The following is a 21639-nucleotide window of genomic DNA, read 5'->3' as shown; positions in this document are numbered from 1 at the left end:
ATATTTCCTCAGTTTCATATTGTAAAACTTTTTGATTTTGCTTAGATTCATATGTGTGCTAATGAATCTAAGCACATATATAAAACATATGCATTAATACATGGATGAATCTAGATAAAATAGAAAATTTTATAATATGAAACAGAGGGAGTAATAATATGGTTTAGTCTACATATCTTGCTTAATAAGGACATCCACTATGTGTGCAAAAAATGTTCCTTATAACTTTATATGTCGATAGTGAAAGAGATATTAGGAAATAAAATAGCTATTGAAAGAGATATTAAAAAATGTACCTATGACTTTATAGGATGAGCTACCTTTAACTATATATGAATTAAAATGCATTATCTTTCTCATCTCTCTCCCTTCGTTTGAATGTGATTTATGGATCCTAACTTATATTGATTGCTATCTAATTGAAACAATAAAAAATCATTGCATGGGTCTGAAACCTGCGGGCTGTGGCTGTTGGCATTTCGTATGGGCTATGTTCTTCTGTTCTCTAGGAAACACAATGCACTGGGCTGGTTCGCAATAATGGGCTATGTTTTCTGGAGGCGAATAATGGGCTATGTTTTTTTTCTTTCTTTTTGCATACATGAAGTGCTCAGCTTGTAGTAATAACTAATAAACATGCCAACTTTGGCCATACCTTTCTCAGATTTCTTTTCCCCCTAAGGATGCATTCTTTACTCTAGATTATTTTTACTTTTTCTCGGTTTTTCGCGGTATATTTTTTGTAAAATACTTCTACACAAAAGTTTATCATCTTATTTTTATAAAGTATATTTGTAAGTTTGTATTAACTAATTCTACCATTTACACTATTAAATAACTATCTAAAAGCTATAAAAGAACACAACCCATGATGCATACACACTCCGTTTGTGCGACTGCGAGACATGAAAGGACCATGCAGCTGGTGCTGGTTGAGTCAACTACGCAGCAGGAGAAGCCAAACATTCTCTCCATGGATCCAAACATCTACTACAATGCTTGCATTACTGTCGCTGTCACAACTCCATCAGATATATTCTTACTTGGCAGGTAATGACTAATCACATGATCTACTACAAGGTTAATCTATCTGCTCAATGAGAAATCCACCACTACGACTAAAATCCAGTTGATCCGCTCAGCGAGCAACTGAACAATCTTGCCACGAGCAGTCGTAACCCGGCCTGATCCATCATCCATGCACGGCGGCGGGCGGCGGCGACGCCGCCAGCGCTGGCGCGTCCTTGTTGTCGTTGTCAGCAGGACGGCTGCTGCACCGGCGGCACAGGGACAGGGCACCACAGCTTCCTGAGGAACGCGTCGCTGCCGCGGAGCTCCCTCCAGCGGCGCCGCATGACGCGGGAGGTGCGGCAGTGGGCGGCCCTGCTGATGTCCTTCCACGACCGCTCGCCGCCGTCGCGCGCGAGCAGGAGGCGGGCGAGCTCGGCGTCGTCGGTGGCGGTGAAGGGCCGGTGGTACACGTCGCGGGCGAGGTGGTCGCGCCACCTGTTGCGTCACTGCCTTGGCGAGCGGTGGCGGAAGGCATGTCCCTGGCGACGCGGCGCCAGTGGCGGAAGCCGTTCTCCGCAACGAGGCGCGCCAGGCACGCGTCCTCCTCGGGCGTCCACGCCGGCGGGAGCCTGATGCGGAGGACGATGCGCTCCCCGCCCGGCGGGCTCGACGTCGACGTCGCTCTCTCCGCGGAAGACGGGAAAGCCTCTGCTGTTTCCTCCATGGCGTGCGACTCCATCGCCATGTCGTCGTCAAATCTTCTTCTCCGTCACCGGCTGGACACGATCGATCGACGGGTGGAATGCAAGAGTTCGAACGCAAGCACGCTCGCTCTACTTATCGTCAAGGATTTCTTGGCAACGACGGCGGCCATGGATGCATCCGACTCGGAGTCTGCCTTCCTTCGTTTCCTTTTTTTCACGAAAGAAAAAAACGACACTCTGCGCGCCAATCCCGATTTTCCGACTCCGATTACTATTCGGATGGCACTGCAAACTTGCAATCGCATATTTGTGCCTTTTTTTTTTCCTGTTATGTTTCATACTTTCGTTTAAGGCCTTTTTTACCATCCTTAAAAAATATCTTAAGTTACCAAAAATTTAGTACAAATTTTTGATATCTCAATTTTTTACACTAAAAAGAGTGGTACCTTTGAGCTACTTTTTTAAAGATGATAAAAAAACTCTTCGTTTAATTGATTGATTCGTTCATGCAGCATCGACCTCGAGCTCTGTACCAAGGGATAAAGGATGACGCGTGGACCTCACATATTTTTTTTAGTTTTCTTATAGAGACTTATATAGATTCCTCCTACGTTTGATTTTTTTTATTTCTTTAGTCTCGAATAGTGTGTAAGTACCATTTGTAGAGCAGTTTTCTTATACGTGCTTACGTAGCTAGGTTGACTCAAGTCTTTGTCCCATATGACAATGACATAGTATTTATGTGATACGGAAGAGAAAAAAAGTAAAAATAAAAAGTATGCAATCCATGTGTCATCCAGTTAAATCATAGAAATGTATGTCGGTGGATCACACTCCACCTCGCTGCCTTTCGTCCTCTCTCTTTCTCCACCCTTTATCGTCGCCGGTAAGTGAGACGTAGAGAAGCTCGTAACGGTTGTCTTCCACTTATCCCTCCTTAGCTAGCCTCCCTGAACGTGTTCAGTTGCCTTGGTGCAGACTAGCTCCACCACTGCCTCTTGATGCACTTCCGCTGAAGGCAGGACAGTTAGGCAACAGTGTGAGCATGGGAGGACTGAGCAATCTTCTCAAGTTTAATCATAGGCACTGCTCTCGGGAGAGAGGATGTAGAGGAGACGAGGTCATTGGTGCAGTGTGACGAGCTCGACGATTACCTAGTATTGCGGCTGTTGATGTGGATGAAGGGGGAGCAGGGTGTGGAATGGGGAGAATGGCACATGTTGCGCCACCGTCTTCCCTATGCAATGGATGGACATTGAAACCATTTTCTTTCAGATCACCTCCACCTCGGGCTCCATCTCCGTCCTCCCCGCCCTTCTTTCCTCGTGTGGCCTGCGGCTATCTCGCCGCCACTGGTATGCCAATTGTTCATGTCGACTGGTCTTTCCTACCCGTCTCCACCACCGCCTAGTGGAGGGCTCATTCCACATCTTCATTCACTTGTGTTCCCATTGCTCATCCACACTAACCTCTAGATCCATCGGGATATGGGTCACCAACATTGTCATATGCCTCTTACGAGTCTCTAATTAAGTCTTAACGGCAAGGAGGGTGGCAGAGGAGATGGAAAATAAAGGCTGTCGTTGGGATAGAATAGAATGGTAAGCACCTCCTCAAGCTCCTTTCTCGCTAGCCTCATTGAGCTCCTCTATCACCTCTGTTAACCTCTCGCGGCACCACGATGTCCTGGAACTCAACCTCTCGTGGCACCATGACCTTCCGGTGCTTCTACGGTGCCACGGTCTCTAAAAGCTTTTATGTGTAAAGTGGCTAGCAAACCATAATGAGAGAAGAGAGTAGAGATGATGAGAAAAAAGATGAGTTAGCCGCTTACATGTAGGACCTAATAGAAATTTTTTTATTTTTTAAACTTTTTTATGAAGTAATTTTATTATTAAACCTCCGGAGAAAATATTTTCACCACATGAACCTTTTGGCCACGCCACCAACGTTACATGGCCAAACGGCTTGCCACGCCATTGTCGGTGGCGTGGCAGTATTGTCTTGCCACGCCATGCTACACCGAAAAGGTTGTGTAGCAGCGTTGTCTTGTCACGTCAATGTTGGTGGCGTGGCCAAAAAGTTTAAATTTGAAAATATTTTTCCTAGAGGCTCAGTAGTAAAATTATTTCTTAAAAAGGTTTAAAAAATAAAAAAAAATTGACCCAATGTGTTTTATTTATTTTCGCTAACTAGAACGTAACCAAAACCACCGTCAATACTGTTAAGGGACTAAATTTGCATATTGATTTCAGAAGTTATATGATGCTCTGTTTATTGTTTTGCCGTTGAGGGGCACAGATGAATTTCACACCATTGTTGCGGGACGTAAGACGGAATTTTTCTGAAAAATAAGACAGTTGAGGGCTCGACTCTGCACCCAACTCTGTACATCATTCTCACAGGTCATACTGATATGCTACTAGGTTGTGACTAATGACGTGATATGTTACTAGGTTAATCTGCTCAAACAGAAGAATCATACAGAATTCTGCAGCCAAACAAAAATTACAAATTTACATGTGTGTTCTAGTACAAGACTAAAATTCCATTGATCTGCGTATGGACTGAACAATCTTGCCGAGCAGTCGAACGAACAATTGATCCACGGCGACGGCGAGGACGCCGGCGTGTCTTTGTCACTGTCAGTCGGACGGCTGCACCGGCGGCAGAGGACACCACAGCTTCCTGAGGAACGCGTCGCTGCCGCAGAGCTCCCTCCAGCGGCGCCGCATGCCGCGGGAGGTGCGGCAGTGCGCGGCCCTGCTGATGTCCTTCCACGACCGCTCGCCGTCGTCGCGCGCGAGGAGGAGGCGGGCGAGCTCGGCGTCGTCGTCGGCGGTGAAGGGCCGGCGGTAGACGTCGCGGGCGAGGTGGTCGCGCCACCTGTCGCGGCACTGCCTCGGCGAGCGGTGGCGGCGCCGCCCGCCGGCGGTGGGAGGCATGTCCCTGGCGACGCGGCGCCAGTGGCGGAAGCCGTTCTCCGCAACGAGGCGCGCCAGGCACGCGTCCTCCTCGGGCGTCCACGCCGGCGAGAGCGGGATCATGATGCGGAGGACGAGGCGCTCCCTGCCCGGCGTGCTCGCCGTCGACGTCTCTCTCTCCGCGGAAGACGGGAAAGCCTCTGCTGTTTCCTCCATCGCGATGTCGTCGTCAAATCTTCTTCTCCGTCACCGGGCAGCAGGACACGATCGATAGATGGGTGAAATGAAAGAATTCGCAACCACGAACGCACGCACGCGCGCTGCTACTTATCGTCATGGATTGCTTGCCTATGACGGCGGCAATGGATGCACTCTCCGACTCGGACTCTTCGCGCCAATTCCGAGTCTCCGACTCCGATTACTTTTCGGAAGGCGCGCATGGTGTTTTTTTTTCTGTTTTGTTTCCTCACTTGATTCATGCAGCTTCTAACGAGACACAAATAACTCGTGGTTTAATTTACTAATTAATCAAGAAATGAAACTTATATTATTTATGGAGACGATTTTATTCAAGTACAGTTCACTGTCATAGTAGTTTTACAATGGTATAGAGTAGCACAACTGTACAGGCCGTACCAACGGCCAAAAGAAAAAAAAAACGAACAAATGTGCGTCATAGTCACGTCGAGTAGATCAGAAGAACACATTCCTGAAGAAACGAACGAATCAAGGTAGAATCAACAAATGTACCAGTTTGATCACTAGTTGACAACCCTGCAGTGCCTCCTGATCTCGCCCTGGTATCCGGTCTTGACACCGATGGACGCCATCTTGACGAACGCCTTGGCGAACTTGTCCTCCCACCACCCGGGGATGTTGGCGTTGTCCGACACCATCTTCGCCGTCGCCGGCGAGGTCAGCAGCGCCGCGTCCGACGTGAACAGCACCTTGTGCGACAGCACGTTCTTGTAGTACTGGTTGTCGAACGCGTTGGGGGTGACCACGTCCTGGTTCACGGTCGGGTCGCTGCCGGCCGGGCACCTTTGCTTGAGGAAGTTGGCGAAGCCGCCGTTGATGTCGGAGGGGGCGGCGAGGCGGTCGGAGACGAAGGAGGAGCAGTGGGAGCGGCCGACGGTGTGGGCGCCGGAGAGCACCACCATGTCCTCGGCGTCGAGGCCCTTGGCGGCGAAGGCTCCGATGAGCTGGTTCACGTTGAAGAACGGCGGTGGCAGGTTGTTGAGGGCGTCGGAGTCGAGGGAGCGGCGGCCGTCGAGGCGCCCACCTGGCACGTTGATCTTGACCCTCATCCTGCTGAGGAAGTAGGCGGCGTCGCGGGCGGCGAAGGCGACGATGTCAGCGCACGAGACCACGCCGGGGCAGACCCTCTCGACGGCGTCCTTGGCAGCGTCGATGACGTCGAAGCCACGGAGGCTGGGGAAGTTGGGCGGGCTGAGCTTCTCTGGCTTGGGGTTCGCCGGAGTTGGGTCCAGGAGCACCGATGCATCACATCCCTATAGACATTATCACATTACTCACACTTGATCTTTCCTGATCACAATCTCACTGCCAAGCATTGCAATGCAGAAATCGAACGTGTGTACCTCGACGAAGCAGTCGTGGAAGACGAGGCGGATGAGGCCGGCGCCGACGCCGGCGTCCTTGTAGACGAACTTCTTGACCTGGTCCCTGACGATGGCCTCCACGCGAGGGCACGATTTCTTGTAGTAGCCCAGCTCCAGGCCATGGCACGCCGACGCGAGCACCAGCGCGCATGTCACCGCCACCGCGAGCTTCACCGTCATGGCGGCAAACGCCATTATCGTTCAGGCTTCAGCTAGCGCTAGCTGCTGCTTCGCTCGCTAGAGATGATCGATGGAATGCTAAGTGAAGTGGCTTAGCTGCGATGCTTCTGATGGTACTTAGGGATGCATGGCAGGCTATTTATAGATGTGAGATTAGTGTTGGTGCATGGCCGGCCTCTGATCGATGTAACTCGACGACTTGATCTTGATCATGGAAGGAGCAATCAGGAGCTCGCTCAGGAATTGATCCAGCTGTAATGGAACATGGGTCGACGACGCACTTATGTGGGCTAGCATTTGACTTTGCTGCTTCTGAGTTCTTTTCTCTCTTCTGCAGAACCTTCCATTCTTCATGCATGGTTCGTTGATAACCAACTCCTGACCAGGTTTGCAATTATGTGTCCGGTAACGCTATTTTTTTTTTCGAAATTTCTGAAATGATCATTTATATTTTTTTCAACATTCATGTGCTTGGTAAAGAAAACGACCGTTACCAGCATTTAAATTTGAAAATTTTCATTCAAAATTTCCGGTCCTCCGGTATAAAAGCGCGTGTCGAAATTTCAAACACTGCTCTTGATGGCTCAGTTGCTGATCTAACTGATCATCCATTGGATTCGTATAATGAACTTATCCATGGATAAATTTGTAATGCTGTCAAGAAATCAACGCGACAGTCTGATCTTGCTGAAACAAACAAAATTTGAACCAGTACTTTTCTTCACCGGTTTACTGAACAAACGAACAAAAAAAAAATTAAAGACGACTGTGATCCTGCCACACCAGTTTGCAAAACAATATACCTAGTTACAACATAATTTGTAAGGAACTAATTAACTACTCCGTCCATATTTTTATGTATGACACCGTTGGCTTTTAGAATCATGTTTGATCATTCGTCTTATTCAAAATTTATATTCAAATATGCAAAATTATAATGCATAATTAAAGTTTCTATAATAATAAGTCATATTATAACAAAATAATTAATAATTATATAATTTTTTTGAATAAGACGAATGGTCAAACATGATCTAAAAGTCAGCGGCGTCATATAAAAAAAATATAGAGGAAGTATATATCTACATGATAATATGTATAAGCCACAATTAAATTGTGTTGAGCAAACCACGGCACTAACATGAAAACTATGTACTCCCTCAGTCCCTAAAAAAATCAATTCCTAGCTTCCTAGGAAAGAATTAAGGAGTTAGCCAAATGACCAAAATACTCATCAGTAATAGCAAAATAACGTTACTGGATGGGCAGGTGAGAGGTATTGAAGGGATAAAATTTCCCAATATACATACGAAGCAGGGGTAGATAATAGTGGAAAAGTTAATTTATTTTGGGACAAATTTGAAACTCTATGAGTTGATTTAGGTCCTGTTTCTTTCAGCTTAAGATTATTATAATCTAGATTATTGCGTTAGATTATTATAAGCTAGATTGTTATAATCTGTAGTAGAATAAGCTGTAAGTTGTTTCTTTCCTGGATTATTAGAGCCTAGATTTTGGATTTGCATGTCTAAAGAAGGAGTGGGTGGTATGGTGGGTAATTTTTTATCCAATAAGCTAGAAAAAGCTCACCTAATTAAGCTTATCAGATTATAATAAGTTGGGCTCTAATTATAATAAACTAATTTAGTAAGTTGTCTGTTTTTTTCAGTTTACTCTCAATAATCTAGATTATAATAATCTCAGCCTGAAAGAAACAAACAGGGCCTTATTTTGGGGCGAAGGGAGCAGCGGCATGTGTTTAATGCCTCGGTGTTTGACCCTTCCGAATTAATTTCCGATAAACCAAATTCCGTCAACGGCTATCGCCAGCCAACATTCCATTGCGTTCTGACTTTACACAATACGGTCCAATGAGATGAATTATGAGTGTCAAGTTGGGATTAGCATATACGTATATATGTACACAGTAGTACGTGGAAGAGGTTGGTTGTACTGTAGCCACAACGTACTGCATGCAGCTGGCAACAACAACGCTGGCTGTTCTGCTTCTTGCGCCGGAAATTAGCAAATGGTTTTAGCATCTTAATCCAGGCGGTTGCCTAATTAATCAACTACTTTGGGCATGCATGTTGCCATGTTCCTAGTGATCAACGCGGCCTTTCAGTTGACGGGACTTGCAAGGAAACACAAAGGACAGGGTGAACTCTTCTACAATTCAGTACTAAACTCATGGCAGGTATGATACCACTGATACCATTTCAGTACTGAACTTCAAAATTGCAAATTTCTCTAAAAACAGCTCTAGCCTCCATTTTAGAGCCCCGAAAAGCCAAATATAACTATCTCCGTTCAGGATATTCACATTAATGCAATTACTAAAATTGTGTCCATAGAATTAAATAAGTTGTTATATAGGATAAAAATAATATGGCAATGGAGTAGATGAAGAAAGAGAATGAAACCATGTGAAATAATTTCTGCATAATATCTAAAATATGATGAGAGATGTGTAACATTAAATAGTGTTTGTATTGTAAGACTGGTATTTTTTTTTTCTTGTAACATGAAAGATATAAAAATCATGACTGCATTAGTAAGAAAAAATAACCCTAATTCTAACGACAACCCTTATTTCTCAGCCACATTAATTCCCGTTTCTATTCTAACTAACATATACGCGCGCTAGCTCTATGTTTACATATAGTTTAACACCACGACAATTCAAAGACAATTTTTTCTAATACATAAATTCAGCCATAATTAAACTCACAATTTCAAGCACTACATTCCAAATCCAAGCCAAAAGTTTCAAACTTAAATGAAATATCCTACAAGCAAATTCAAGGTAGAATAACTCAGCTATCTGAGCTATTTTAGATTGGGGAAATTGCAAAAGGAGACATTGCTAGCTCACAAGGACGTGAGATATTGCGGACATAAACCGACAGGCCGGGAAACCACGTGGGCCGTGTTCGGCCAGCCATTTAGATATCTAATTCCTCTCTCTTTTTTTCACGTCGCACGCTTTCCAAACAGTTAAACGGTGTATTTTTTATAAAAGTTTTCTATAGAAAAGTTATTTTAAAAAATCACATTAATCTATTTTATATTTTTTTAATAATTAATAATTAATTAATCATGTACTAATCTATTACCACGTTTTCTATGCCGGATAACTAACCCATCTCTCCTCAAAACAAATGCAGCCCTGGTATACAATTGCCTACAGAATGTGAGAAAAGAATGGTGTGTATATTATTTTCTGGAAAACAAAGCAGAGCACGGAGCCATCATTGCTTATAAACCAAGCAGCCTTCAAAATAAGACAGCCTAACACAGGTCACTGTCGTTAGGAGAATTATGTTTGTATCAAAGTTGTGAACCGAAGAAAAATTATGACAACTTTCTACAGCTAGCTACACTTTCAGTTACTGATAAACATGAGTTAACAGGAGAATATATAACCAAACACTACAAAGACATGTATGGTTTTTTGACGTCGTACTTATGTCATAATACATAAAATTTTTATGTCATAATATAAACTTTGTGACATCTAGTTGACGAAAATCCAAACGTCTAAAAATCACGGTCACAAATTTATTTTGTGACGTCTATATGAAGTGTACTGTGACATTGACGTCATAAAATCCTAGACCTTTTCACATAGACAAATACCACGTAGGATGAAAAGCTGACATGGCAGGGAAAATTAACGTCATAAAATCCTAAAGCTTTATGACGAAGTTAAACTTCACATATGGTTCGCCACGTGACGAACAGCTGGCAGGTTATATGACATGGTCGTTGACACATGTGCAATTACGTGTCACTGATGACGTGACAGCTCACGTCAGCAAATATTTTTAAACAGCCCATTAGTTTTAGCAGCCCATTATTTTTTAAACAGTCCATTATTGTTTAAAAACCCATTAATTTTTTACATTGATCCATTAATTATTTAATGGCGACCATTATTTTTTTTTAGAATTGGCCCATTTTAAAATAGGCCCATTTTAGAACTATGCCCATTTAAGAATTGACCCATTTTGTCAACAATCAAATTAAAGCCCACCAAACAGGCACATTAAATTTGAACCTACCAAATTCAATCCAATTTTTCATACCGTCTCAGATTTACCTAATAACAGATACAATCAGAATACAACGGATTTCAAACAATAGTTCATCTCAGATTAAACCAAATAACGTATACAGTCTTAGATACTCTGCTTAAAGAATCAAACAATAGTTCCACATCAAGCAACAAAAAATGGTGTAGCAGAACCAAGCTACCAACTAAAAACACTTGCAGTTTTGGTTTAACAAACACCTGAAAACACTTGCAGCACCAGAAAAAATTGAAGGTCCAGGTTCAGGTTTCCTCCACACTAGCAAGACCTGCAATACAATATCAAACTATCAGAAAGACGGCGTGTTCACAAACACATTCAGAATGATTGCTTCGAACAATATTTCCACAGAACCTACAAACCTGGATAAAAAAGTTCTCGCCTTTCATGTCTATAAGTTCCAGCTGTACACAAATTAGTTAAAATCTATGATTCTGTTTAACAGTAAATAGGAAATATGTGGAGCCATAATCCTTATATATTAGGAATGGCAATTTGGACACAGCTTAGGCAATACTCATAGTTGTGGCAATGCAGGCATTCATAGAATAAAAGGCAATAAACTAGTTACAAGAGTTGGAAAACAAAAAATGAACATACTCAATAAAAACAACGTGATGCCAATTATGTCCCTTGTAAAAATAGATCTACTAATACAGCCTGGATGTCAGCACAACTTGTAGAAATTGTAGTCAAAACTGAGAAAGGTTTAATTTCAGCCAAAAGCTTCCAGCATTCAAGTAGCATAGTAGTATCATATAACTGGTGAAATCAAGTAATAATGCAATTACTGACAAATGGTTGCAGGTTATGACCTTCACAAGTAGCATAGTATCATATAACTAACCTATAAAAAAGAAGAAAAAAGCATTCACTCGTGGGACTTATGGAGTCCTACATTTATTTAGGATTCTGGTTCCTTCCATAAAAAGGTAAACAAAAATTCAAAACAATATATGTAATTTGCAAAGACGCCTCATGGAAAGATGCTATCCTCTGTACATTCCAAATTTGTATAAACTGAAAGTTGAGGGTTCAATTTCACCTAAATAGACCGTACAAATTTCTTTCTAAACAAATAGTTCCCTATAGGAGAAATCCATCCTGATAAAAAATTGTTTATGCATGCAAAAGTTCAAACTTCAGAGCAAGCAGCTATAGGGATTGGAGCTAGGCAAAACTCAGTTCAATTCAGCAAGCACGAAGTAGTGGCAGATCGACAACAGATGACCAAAACACCATTCACATCTCCAGGTGATGTGCGACTTTCACGATACTGAAAGGAGTCTTGTTAATATTGTTGATGTTACCGAAACATAGAGATGCAGAGGTGCATCCAAATTCATTGTTACTTAAACAGATCAGTTTGTCAACAGTACCAGTTCAGTCAATGCATTTGCTAATCAATATATATATATATGGCTGTACACCGTATTACATATAGGTATTTTAACAACACATAAAGACCACTGTTGCTCGAACTTAATTGAACAAATAGATGCCATTTATCTTCAGTAATTTGAAGGGATTCCCTGCATTAGCTAGGAACAAAACAATGATTTACAAATTTGTTTAAGCAAAATAACGGAGAAGAGCATACAGAAAATTCTGGTATGGCATTTGCACGTTACTGAGATTACTGGGTAAAATTCTGAATTACGCTCAACGATTTCTGGTTTGGCATTTGCATGTTACTGAGATGAGAGATAGAGAAAAGAAAGAGCATATGCCTGCCATTAAAGCAGTTGGAGTGGTGTTGCTGGGTGAAGAAGAAACAATCACCGTGCAGATGCAGCCATCGATGCCACTGCATAGGAGTAGTCCCATTGCCTGGGAACTGCCGCCGCGTGCAGGAAGAAACCGCCCCCACGCAGGAGAGCAGTATCCGCCGCCACTGCCACCGTGCAAGGGAGCAGCAACCGCTGCCGCCACCAGGGGGGGGGGCGCGGTGCAGCCACCTCCTCCGGACGCGGGGGTGCGGCGGCCGACGGAGGTGGAGGAGGAGATGGGGGCGCCGTGGGTGGAGGTGGAGGAGATGGGGGTGAGGCGGCGACGGAACTGGAGGAGAGATGGCTGACCTAAGGTTTTCGGGGGGTTATCGAACACAGCAGGTGCGAAATGACCAAGCTACCCTTTCTAATTTGGTGGATGGTATAACAGAATCTAGTAATTTTTTCAGATGGGGACGGGTAGTAGCGTCAATCTACTCGGAAATTTTTTGGGGTGGCGGTAGTGCAGCAAATTTTTTTGGGCTGCCGCCACTAAATATCAGTGAGAGAGGGGGAGGAAAGAAAATAATTTTGATGTGGTGAGGAGGGAAAATTTTATTGAAAATTTTAAATTGATTTTTATGGCACTAAATCAACTCGTATGAAAAAATTGTAAAAAATAAAGTTGTAGAACTCATTTAGATCTACCATTTTTCTTTTGGTCATTTCTCCATTCGAGTTTGACTAAACTATATAAAATTTGAATTTCAAATTATGACAAGTTTAAAAAATATTTTTAAATATTAAATTATTCCAACTAAAAAAGTCATCAGCAACAAAGTTGTATAAATCATCAATATCTACAACTTTTGTTTTGGTCATTTTGCTATACGACTCTGTTTCAATAATTTAAATTTGAATTTCAAATTATGACAACTTCAAACAATATTTTCAAATACTAAATGATTTCAACTGAAAAATTTATCAACATCAAAGTTTTATATCTCGTCAAGATCTATAACTTTTATTTGGGTCATTTCTTCATCTGACAAAGCGGTTTTTAATATTGTTCACAAAATGTACATTTGTTTTGAGTTACAAGCAAATAAAGATGTATCAATTATGAATAATGTATGGTTCCACTTTATTAAAACCAACTAATTTTTTAATGGAAAGCTTATTCACCAAAAATTTATTGTCATGTCAGTTCGTAGAATTTTCAGACCAATTTTATGTATTATTGTAATTATTATGTTGTAATTTGGGGTTAGAAAATTAAATTGTCCACATAATATAATTTTATTTTCCATCTTTCTCTAGGACATGAGCTATAATGTCCTAGTAGGACATGAGCTATAATGGAACATATGATCATAAATATTATTTTTCTGCAATTTTATATACATCATATGAATTTCTATACATTAAATGAATTTCTACACGATTATCCAAATTAATTTAAAATTGAACTACATGTGCATCTTATAAGATAAAAAAATTGCAAAAAAAATATATATTTAGGCTTATGTGTTCCATTCTGGCTTACATCCTAGAGATAGATGAAAAACTAAATTGTCTTATAAGGACAATTCAATTTTTGTCCCTAAATTAATGCATAGTAATTACAGTAGTATCTATATTTGGTCAGAAAATTATGCAAACTGACATGACACCATATTTTTGGTCCACGATCTTTTCATAAAAAACTTAAATGGTTTTAATAAAATCGAAGCATACATTGTTCACAAATTGATAGATCACTCATGTTGTTTCTTACAAGTGAAGACAAATGTATCTATTTGTGAATAATGTATGGTCTCACTTTATTAAAATCATTTAATTTTTTATGGTAAGCTTATGAACCAAAAATATATTGTCATGTCATTTTACATAATTTTCTGACCAAATATACGTATTGTTGTAATTATTATATGTTTATTAAGGGATAAAAAATTGAATTGTACTCCCAAGACAAATTAATTTTTCATCTATCTCAAGGACATGGGCTATAATGTAACATATGAGCCTAAATATTATTTTTATGTATTTTTTGGTATTTTATTAGATGCACTTGTAGTTCAATTTTGAATTAATTTCCATAATCATGTAGAAATTCAATTAACATATAGAAAATAGTAAATCAACTCTGAAATTCTTTGAAACTTATAAGAGACAAATTATACATAGTCTATTACATATGAAAAATAAAATGATATATATAAGATAAAATTTTTATGTGTTATTCATATAATGGTGCAATAACTAAAAAAGAAAACAAGAGAGGGACGAGGAATAGACTTCCTTTGGGCTGAAACCAAGGAGAAGAGAGGGGAGTTGGGAGTTGGGCTCTAGTGACCAGGCCGAAAGAGGGGAGAGGGTGAGAGTTGCAGGGCTGAAAATGGCCCAAAGAAATGGGAAAGTTTTTAAACATTTTAGATTTAATTTAAACATTGGAATGATGTTTTATTTGTTAAGAATACTTCACATGCTCAAATAATTCCCAGAAAAATCTAGAAAATAGATGAGCACACAAAGTATTTAAAAAAATTTTATATTGACTATTTTCACGTGGAAAAGTTTCTATAAATTTTAACCTATCCTTGCTTTTGCATTTTAAACTTATTCGAAAGAAAATATTAAACAAATAAATTGTCAATTAATATTTTTTGGGTCGTGATATATTAATTTTATAAATATTATATTATATTATATTATCATTTTATAATTTCTGGTTATTTAAATAAATCCAACCATAATTGTCTTTCGAAAAATATATTTTTTGTATTTCCTTCACTTGTTAATTCTTTTAACCTTTAGTATAAATTCTAGATTTAAATTATCATTTAATTTTTTGATCCGCGTTGTGGCGGATGTCGTCCCATTGACTTCTCATGTGGTTGAACATTATAGGTGTTAGCGAAGTTGGGCTGAAATAAATAAAAAAAACAAAGAAAAAACAACTTCTGACGTGGCAATAGTGATGCCAACATGGACAAAAAAAAATAACAAGAATTTATTAAGTATTTTGTGACACACAACCTTTGTCATATATTTATGAAATTACCAAATAGGCCTTATGACAAGCAAATATCGTCACCGGGTGATATTGCAATACCTATATGATATTTGTTGTGACATATGATTTTTTATTGTCATTAAATTGAAATGTGTATTATATAATGCCATAAAACGAATTATATAGTGACATTATATCCTGTTGTCATACCAAATACGTCCAAAAACCATACAATTCTTGTAGTAAAAACAATCACTTACTGGACAATATGGCGTTGAGTTCTCACTGAAATAAAAAGCCATTAGAACTATACGAAATAAGTAGCTAAAAATTCAGTCTCTGCACTGAAATGGTACTTTTTAGAGAACTGAAACTTTAAAAAAAAAATACTCCACAGCTTATTACTAATATTATCGAGAAGTGGTATCCCGATTATGCTATTTAAGGAACATATGGTTGTATGGTACCAAGATATTTGTGATAACGTGTAAATAAGAAAGTGATATAGATGTTATATTGGTTCAGACGCCTAAGGTGACTGTAGGCCTATAGGCCCGATCTAGTTTATATGTACTATGGACAAAAAGGCCACACTAAAGTACAATATGCAGTTAGGGTCTAATCTAGCCTAACAAGTAGCTAATAACTGAGAAGCTGTGGTCAACGACCGTAGTCGACGGTTACAAGCAAAATCATCCTAACGACTGAATTTATGTGATTTGGATTGGAAACAGTTTTTAGCACGTGGATATAATTGTTTTTGTTATTTTTTCTATAATTTATAGAAGTTAAATTTAAATTTGTATGTTTGTAGATTGATATAACTTATATTTATCTATCTTGTTAAATTTTATTATATTTTTATGACTATTTAGATGACATTCAAAAAACTGTGCTAAAAAAACCGCTTCCGGTTTGGATTGTCTAAATTTTGATCTCATGGCCTCTCTTCTGGAGGCCTTGGTATTTATACCGTTGATGACCCAATGTCCAATACGACTTGGGCCCTATACGAGGAGGGCCCTCCCCCATGCTTGCCCATAAACACAGTGCACGAGACAGAATCATGCATATGCCTAGATTACGATGGTAGGAGGAGAGCCTTGCGTGTGATTGGGATATTTTCTCCGTGCAAAAAAAAAAAACCCATATAGCCATATTTATGGACACGAGAATTTGAACGTTGATTTCACTTTCATGTGATGGTATATCGAAAGGAGGTTTTTGCGAGTTGTGTTTCTTTGTTTTTTCTTTGCATTGAAATGAAGCACGATCGAGTGCAAATATCCTATTACCAACATGGCAATTAAAAAGAATGTTTCCCAATGTTATCACGACGTGATCGATACAGTGTCATATTACACAATTACATTGTAGAACACATGATAAGAAAGACATAATATAGTAGATAAAAGAATGAATAAATACGAAAAATGAAGGTAGCTGTGAAAAAAAATTGAGTGGAAATGATTAACACACGTTGATTAATTTGACCATATTAGTTGACCACCCTGCAGTGCCTCCTGATCTCGCCCTGGTATCCGGTCTTCACCTCGATGGACGCCATCTTGACGAACGCCTTGGCGAACTTGTCCTCCCACCACCCGGGGATGTTGGCGTTGTCCGACACCATCTTCGCCGTCGCCGGCGAGGTCAGCAGCGCCGCGTCCGACGTGAACAGCACCTTGTGCGACAGGACGTTCTTGTAGTACTGGTTGTCGAACGCGTTGGGGGTGACCACGTCCTGGTTCACGGTCGGGTCGTTGCTGGAGCTCGGGTTGGCCGGGCACCTTTGCTTGAGGAAGTTGGCGAAGCCGCCGTTGATGTCGGAGGGGGCGGCGAGGCGGTCGGAGACGAAGGAGGAGCAGTGGGAGCGGCCGACGGTGTGGGCGCCGGAGAGCACCACCATGTCCTCGGCGTCGAGGCCCTTGGTGGCGAAGGCTGCGATGAGCTGGCTGACGGTAAAGGACGGCGGTGGCAGGTTGTTGAGCGCGTCGGAGTCGAGCGAGCGGCGGCCGTCGAGGCGCCCACCTGGCACGTTGATCTTGACCCTCATCCTGCTGAGGAAGTAGGCGGCGTCGCGGGCGGCGAAGGCGACGATGTCGGCGCACGAGACCACGCCGGGGCAGGCCCTCTCGACGGCGTCCTTGGCGGCGTCAATGACCTCGAAGCCACGGAGGCTAGGCATGTTGGGCGGGCTGAGCTTCTCCGGCTTGGGGTTCGCCGGAGTTGGGTCCAGCAGCACCGATGCATCACATCCCTCGACGAAGCAGTCGTGGAAGACGAGGCGGATGAGGCCGGCGCCGATGCCGGCGTCCTTGTAGACGAACTTCTTGACCGCGTCCCTGACGATGGCCTCCACGCGAGGGCACGACTTCTTGTAGTAGCCCAGCTCCAGGCCATGGCACGCCGACGCGAGGAGCAGCGCGCATGTCACCGCCACCGCGAGCTTCCCCTTCATGGCGGCAGCTGCCATTACTAGCTAAGCTACTCTCACTGTCAGCTGCTACTGCTCTCTGCTCTGAAGATCACTAGCTAGGAGTGTAGTGAATGGCGATGAAGTGAGGCTCGACCGAATGGCTGTATTTATAGAGATAGAACTTACATCATATGGTCACTTAATTAGGATGGCTGATTCGATGTTGCTACTTCAATTAATATATTCGTTGGATATACCGATTGATTGATTGGTGGCTGTATTGAGAAATCAATCAATCATTTGTGGTGAGAGACATCTTACATTAGCTTAGCTGGCATGAACATGCATGGGTCCATCAGTCCATGCATGCCCACGGCTAACGAATTAGCTGCGTGATATGCATGTAGTCCGCTTTGTGATTCTATTAATTAAGGGGTGAGAAAGAAAGATAAACAACATATTCGCAAACAAAAAATAATTTATAAATAAAATGTTGTATAAATGTATTTCTATCGATGTAAAAACCAACACTGAAAAATAAAGTTCAATAAAAAGACCTTAGAATCAGCTCTAAATTTAAGATTAATAATTTAAATTTTGTATTATAAATATAGACAAAAGCGAAAAGATGGAGTTACAAGTTTATTCTCTCGTTGTGTGAACTGTATACGCGCGCGCATACTGAATTAATTTCCCTTTTCCCTTCCTCTTCGAGAGAAAGTGCCGCCATCGCATGGTTTGCTGCATGTAAGGCAACTTGCTCGTTGTTTTCTTCGAATGGAGCTGTAGCGCCCTTAGGTTGTACTGTAGCATTATTGCAATTTGCAAATTATTGGATTTGCAAAGTCAGAATAGTCATGTACTTATGAATAGTTTTCTCACTCTTTTGTTTTCTTAATTTGATGGAGCTCTGTATACGTATGAGCATTATTGCTCACTGTTGGATGCATAAAGTCAAAATATCGACATGAACCCCAAAAAAAAAAGTATCCCTATAGGAATAGCTTTCTCGGCGTTTAGTCTGGCACTGAGCTAATTGCTGAAAGTGTATATATGTTCTGGCAAAAATTCTTGCAAATTATGATTACTACCAATTCAATTAGTTGTCTCTTTGAGTTCATCTTAACTGGTCCAAACCGCTCATCAGACTCTACGACCCGAGTCTCTGGAACGTTTCATTTATTATGGTCAGATTAATGATTAACTATTAGCTAATGCAGAGCACAATTGAACTAATTAAGAGCAAATCTCATTATCTAAAGAGGAAAAAGACAAGAGCAGGTCGTTAGAAGCTAATTGTGTGCTCTATGCTAGTTTATATATAGCTGGCATGGCACAGCAACATTCATTCATGCATGTCCTAGCTGGGATTTCATGGGCACTCTGAGGCTGTCTTGTACCATCGTTTAGCGTGTGGTTTTTAGCTCACACAGCTCCTAATTAATTAATAAATCAGGAGGTCGTTGGCTAGCTGATCCTTTGCTTAAAATAATTCATTCGTCGAGAGAACGTGTCCTCCACAAGCTCGCATCTTGTTAAGGATAAAAATTCATGTACTAGTCAGTTTAATTAGTCCCTCTAGTTTTCGAGCTGAAAACTCAGTTTGGTCCTTGACACATGGTCATGTTGTTGGAGTTTTCATTAGTTCTACTACTAGGTCAGTATCTTAATTCATCGGATTCACCAAACCAACCACGTGGAGAAGACAGGAATCATGCATGCATATCGGTGCATGAAGTAAAGATTCAGCGCGGAGTCCATTCTCTCTAGCTCGCTTGAATCGTGATCCAACGTGAAGAAAGATATATATATATATTTTTGGTTTTGTTTTCGATCAGGTGCACCAAAACTTTTTTGGAGCTAGTCCATTCAGGTTTGATCCAATGGCTAACTTCATTTATTAATCCATATAATTAACCTTTTTATGGCAATTAGTACATATAATTAAGGAAGTACTCCGTAACAAACTTTCCTAAGTTGATACGAAATTCGTAATTTAATAGATGCCTAGTGCTAAAGTTGTAAAAGAATTGAATTATATTGCATCACTAGATTGAAATTGAAAATATTTTGGTTTTATTTACATTTTATAGTACAACTTTCAAATCATATATTTAGCTTTTTTTTATCAGGGCACTAATTTGAGATTTGAAATGACAAATAATTTCCTTACAACTATAAATTTATGTCATTACTTTTCTAAAATATTAATATAAAACATGCATCATTCATGGTTTGATTAAATACTCAAATTTAACATTATATGTTCAGTTATTTCATTGGCATGCATGCACCCATTTTGTAATAGATATTGCCTCGTCGTTGCATGCAAAGTTAATTTTGGATGGATAATTATTGCCATTGTTACTTGTTTCTTTTTACCGTGGTGTATTAATGAAGGGGCACGTAATTTTTTTACACCGTATAATACTCGTGAATAATCAATGTCCTAGATTGTTAGTAAACCTCCTAAATCATCTATATTATTATTTAGATGATCATCTAAAATAGATTTTTTTTATTCATCTCAGTTACCATTCTAATAGAACATCCACATTATATCCTCCATATATATTTTATTAAAATTTTATCACCGCCTCCCCCGTGTTATTCTTATCTCTACTCTTAAGATTAGATGTTGAGATATGAAGTTATAAGATAGACACTTTCTCTTTTCAACCTGGACTCTATTTGGAGGATGAAGTGAAGTATATGCTAGAGTAATATTTTTTTCCCATATACTATATTTTTAAAATAGTGGATGGGATAAAGTATCAACCGGAAATACTCTTACCTCTATGATAGTAAGAGGAGCATCTTAAAGGGCTCCAATAATAATAAATATATTAATTTGTGTGATAAAAAGTACCTTTTTGATTCCGAGTAAGATATGCATGCACACACGTCATTACACAAATGGTCAAAGAGATAGCAACCACTTGCAATGCAAATAAATTTTGAGTAGAACAGCTCTAAAACTGACAACACAAATGGTCCAATGTCTTTTACTAATTAAATTTACTTCTCTATGATATACTATGTCAGACATCAACCCACCACGGTGTGTTTGTTGAGACAAAGACTTATGCGCGCGCAGGATGCTGCATATGCTGCTTTCTAAACTTCGAATTATGTTTCCTCTCCCAAAATGCAAACTTGGACAACTCCATAGTTAAAATATTGTGCAACTTAATAACCAAACTATTCTCTCGGGATTTAAATCTTTTACTGAAAAATAAGTATTTTTGACACTATTTATTATTTGTCATATTAATAACCTTTTATTCAAAATTAACCACATTTAATCGGTTTCTCCACTCCTCATTTATTAAGGGGCACAACAGTCATTTTCTCTCGACCTTACCCCTAATAAATCACCTAGAAATACTTATATTTTTGATAGAGGCAAGGACAATCAACTTTTTTCTTCATTAAATATTTGGAATGAAATGGATTGTAAACTCGACCTTCTGTAAAAGTTTTCAAGATGAATTTTCCGTTGCCAGTGTGTGTGTGTGTGTTTTTTTTTGCGCCGGAGGGGGGGGGGGTTTGCTTGCGCCATGTCTTAAATGGTTAACTTTAGCTGCTAGATTATCACCGGAACGTTGTGTAATGCTGTAATTACCTCTTTAATGAGCTAGCTATGATGATCGGCACCTTCGAACGGGCCTAATTAAGTAGCAGCCCTCAAGTCTCAACCTCATAAGAGAGAGAAAGGTAGGCCCATATATCATTCTAAATGGGTAACAAAGGCTTAAGAAGAATTTAGAGATTCTGCATATATCTTATTTTTATTTTAGAGTAGAGTGCAATGATTTGTCTATAAACTTTTTCCATGTCACATAGGTCTTTATATATACAATATATCAAAATATATACCTAGGTCCCTGATTTTTTTAAAGTGTATAATTTGGTGCCCAGACTATCACGGGCCTTTTAGAATCCAGTGCTGACGTGGCA

At 40.4% G+C, this 21639-nt stretch overlaps 2 protein-coding genes across 2 annotated transcripts; both read right to left on the bottom strand.

Moving 5' to 3' along the window:
- Window positions 1-5202: 5202 nt before the first annotated feature.
- Window positions 5203-6456, bottom strand: LOC102699481 (peroxidase 2-like). Its single transcript, XM_040522482.1, has 2 exons — window positions 6241-6456; window positions 5203-6150 (listed from the first exon to the last, which is right to left on the bottom strand). Exons 1-2 carry the CDS (start codon window positions 6454-6456, stop codon window positions 5401-5403), a joined length of 966 nt encoding a protein of 321 aa, XP_040378416.1. The 3' UTR covers window positions 5203-5400.
- Window positions 6457-16577: 10121 nt separating this feature from the next.
- Window positions 16578-17783, bottom strand: LOC102723031 (peroxidase 2-like). Its single transcript, XM_040522720.1, has one exon. It carries the CDS (start codon window positions 17734-17736, stop codon window positions 16759-16761), a length of 978 nt encoding a protein of 325 aa, XP_040378654.1. The 5' UTR covers window positions 17737-17783; the 3' UTR covers window positions 16578-16758.
- Between the last annotated feature and the right edge of the window lie 3856 nt (window positions 17784-21639).

The sequence above is a fragment of the Oryza brachyantha genome, chromosome 3 (assembly GCF_000231095.2).
Source record: "Oryza brachyantha chromosome 3, ObraRS2, whole genome shotgun sequence".
Classification (NCBI taxonomy): Eukaryota; Viridiplantae; Streptophyta; class Magnoliopsida; order Poales; family Poaceae; genus Oryza; species Oryza brachyantha.
The sequence above is the reverse complement of the archived record's forward strand: the minus strand, read 5'-3'. Positions and strand labels throughout refer to the sequence as shown.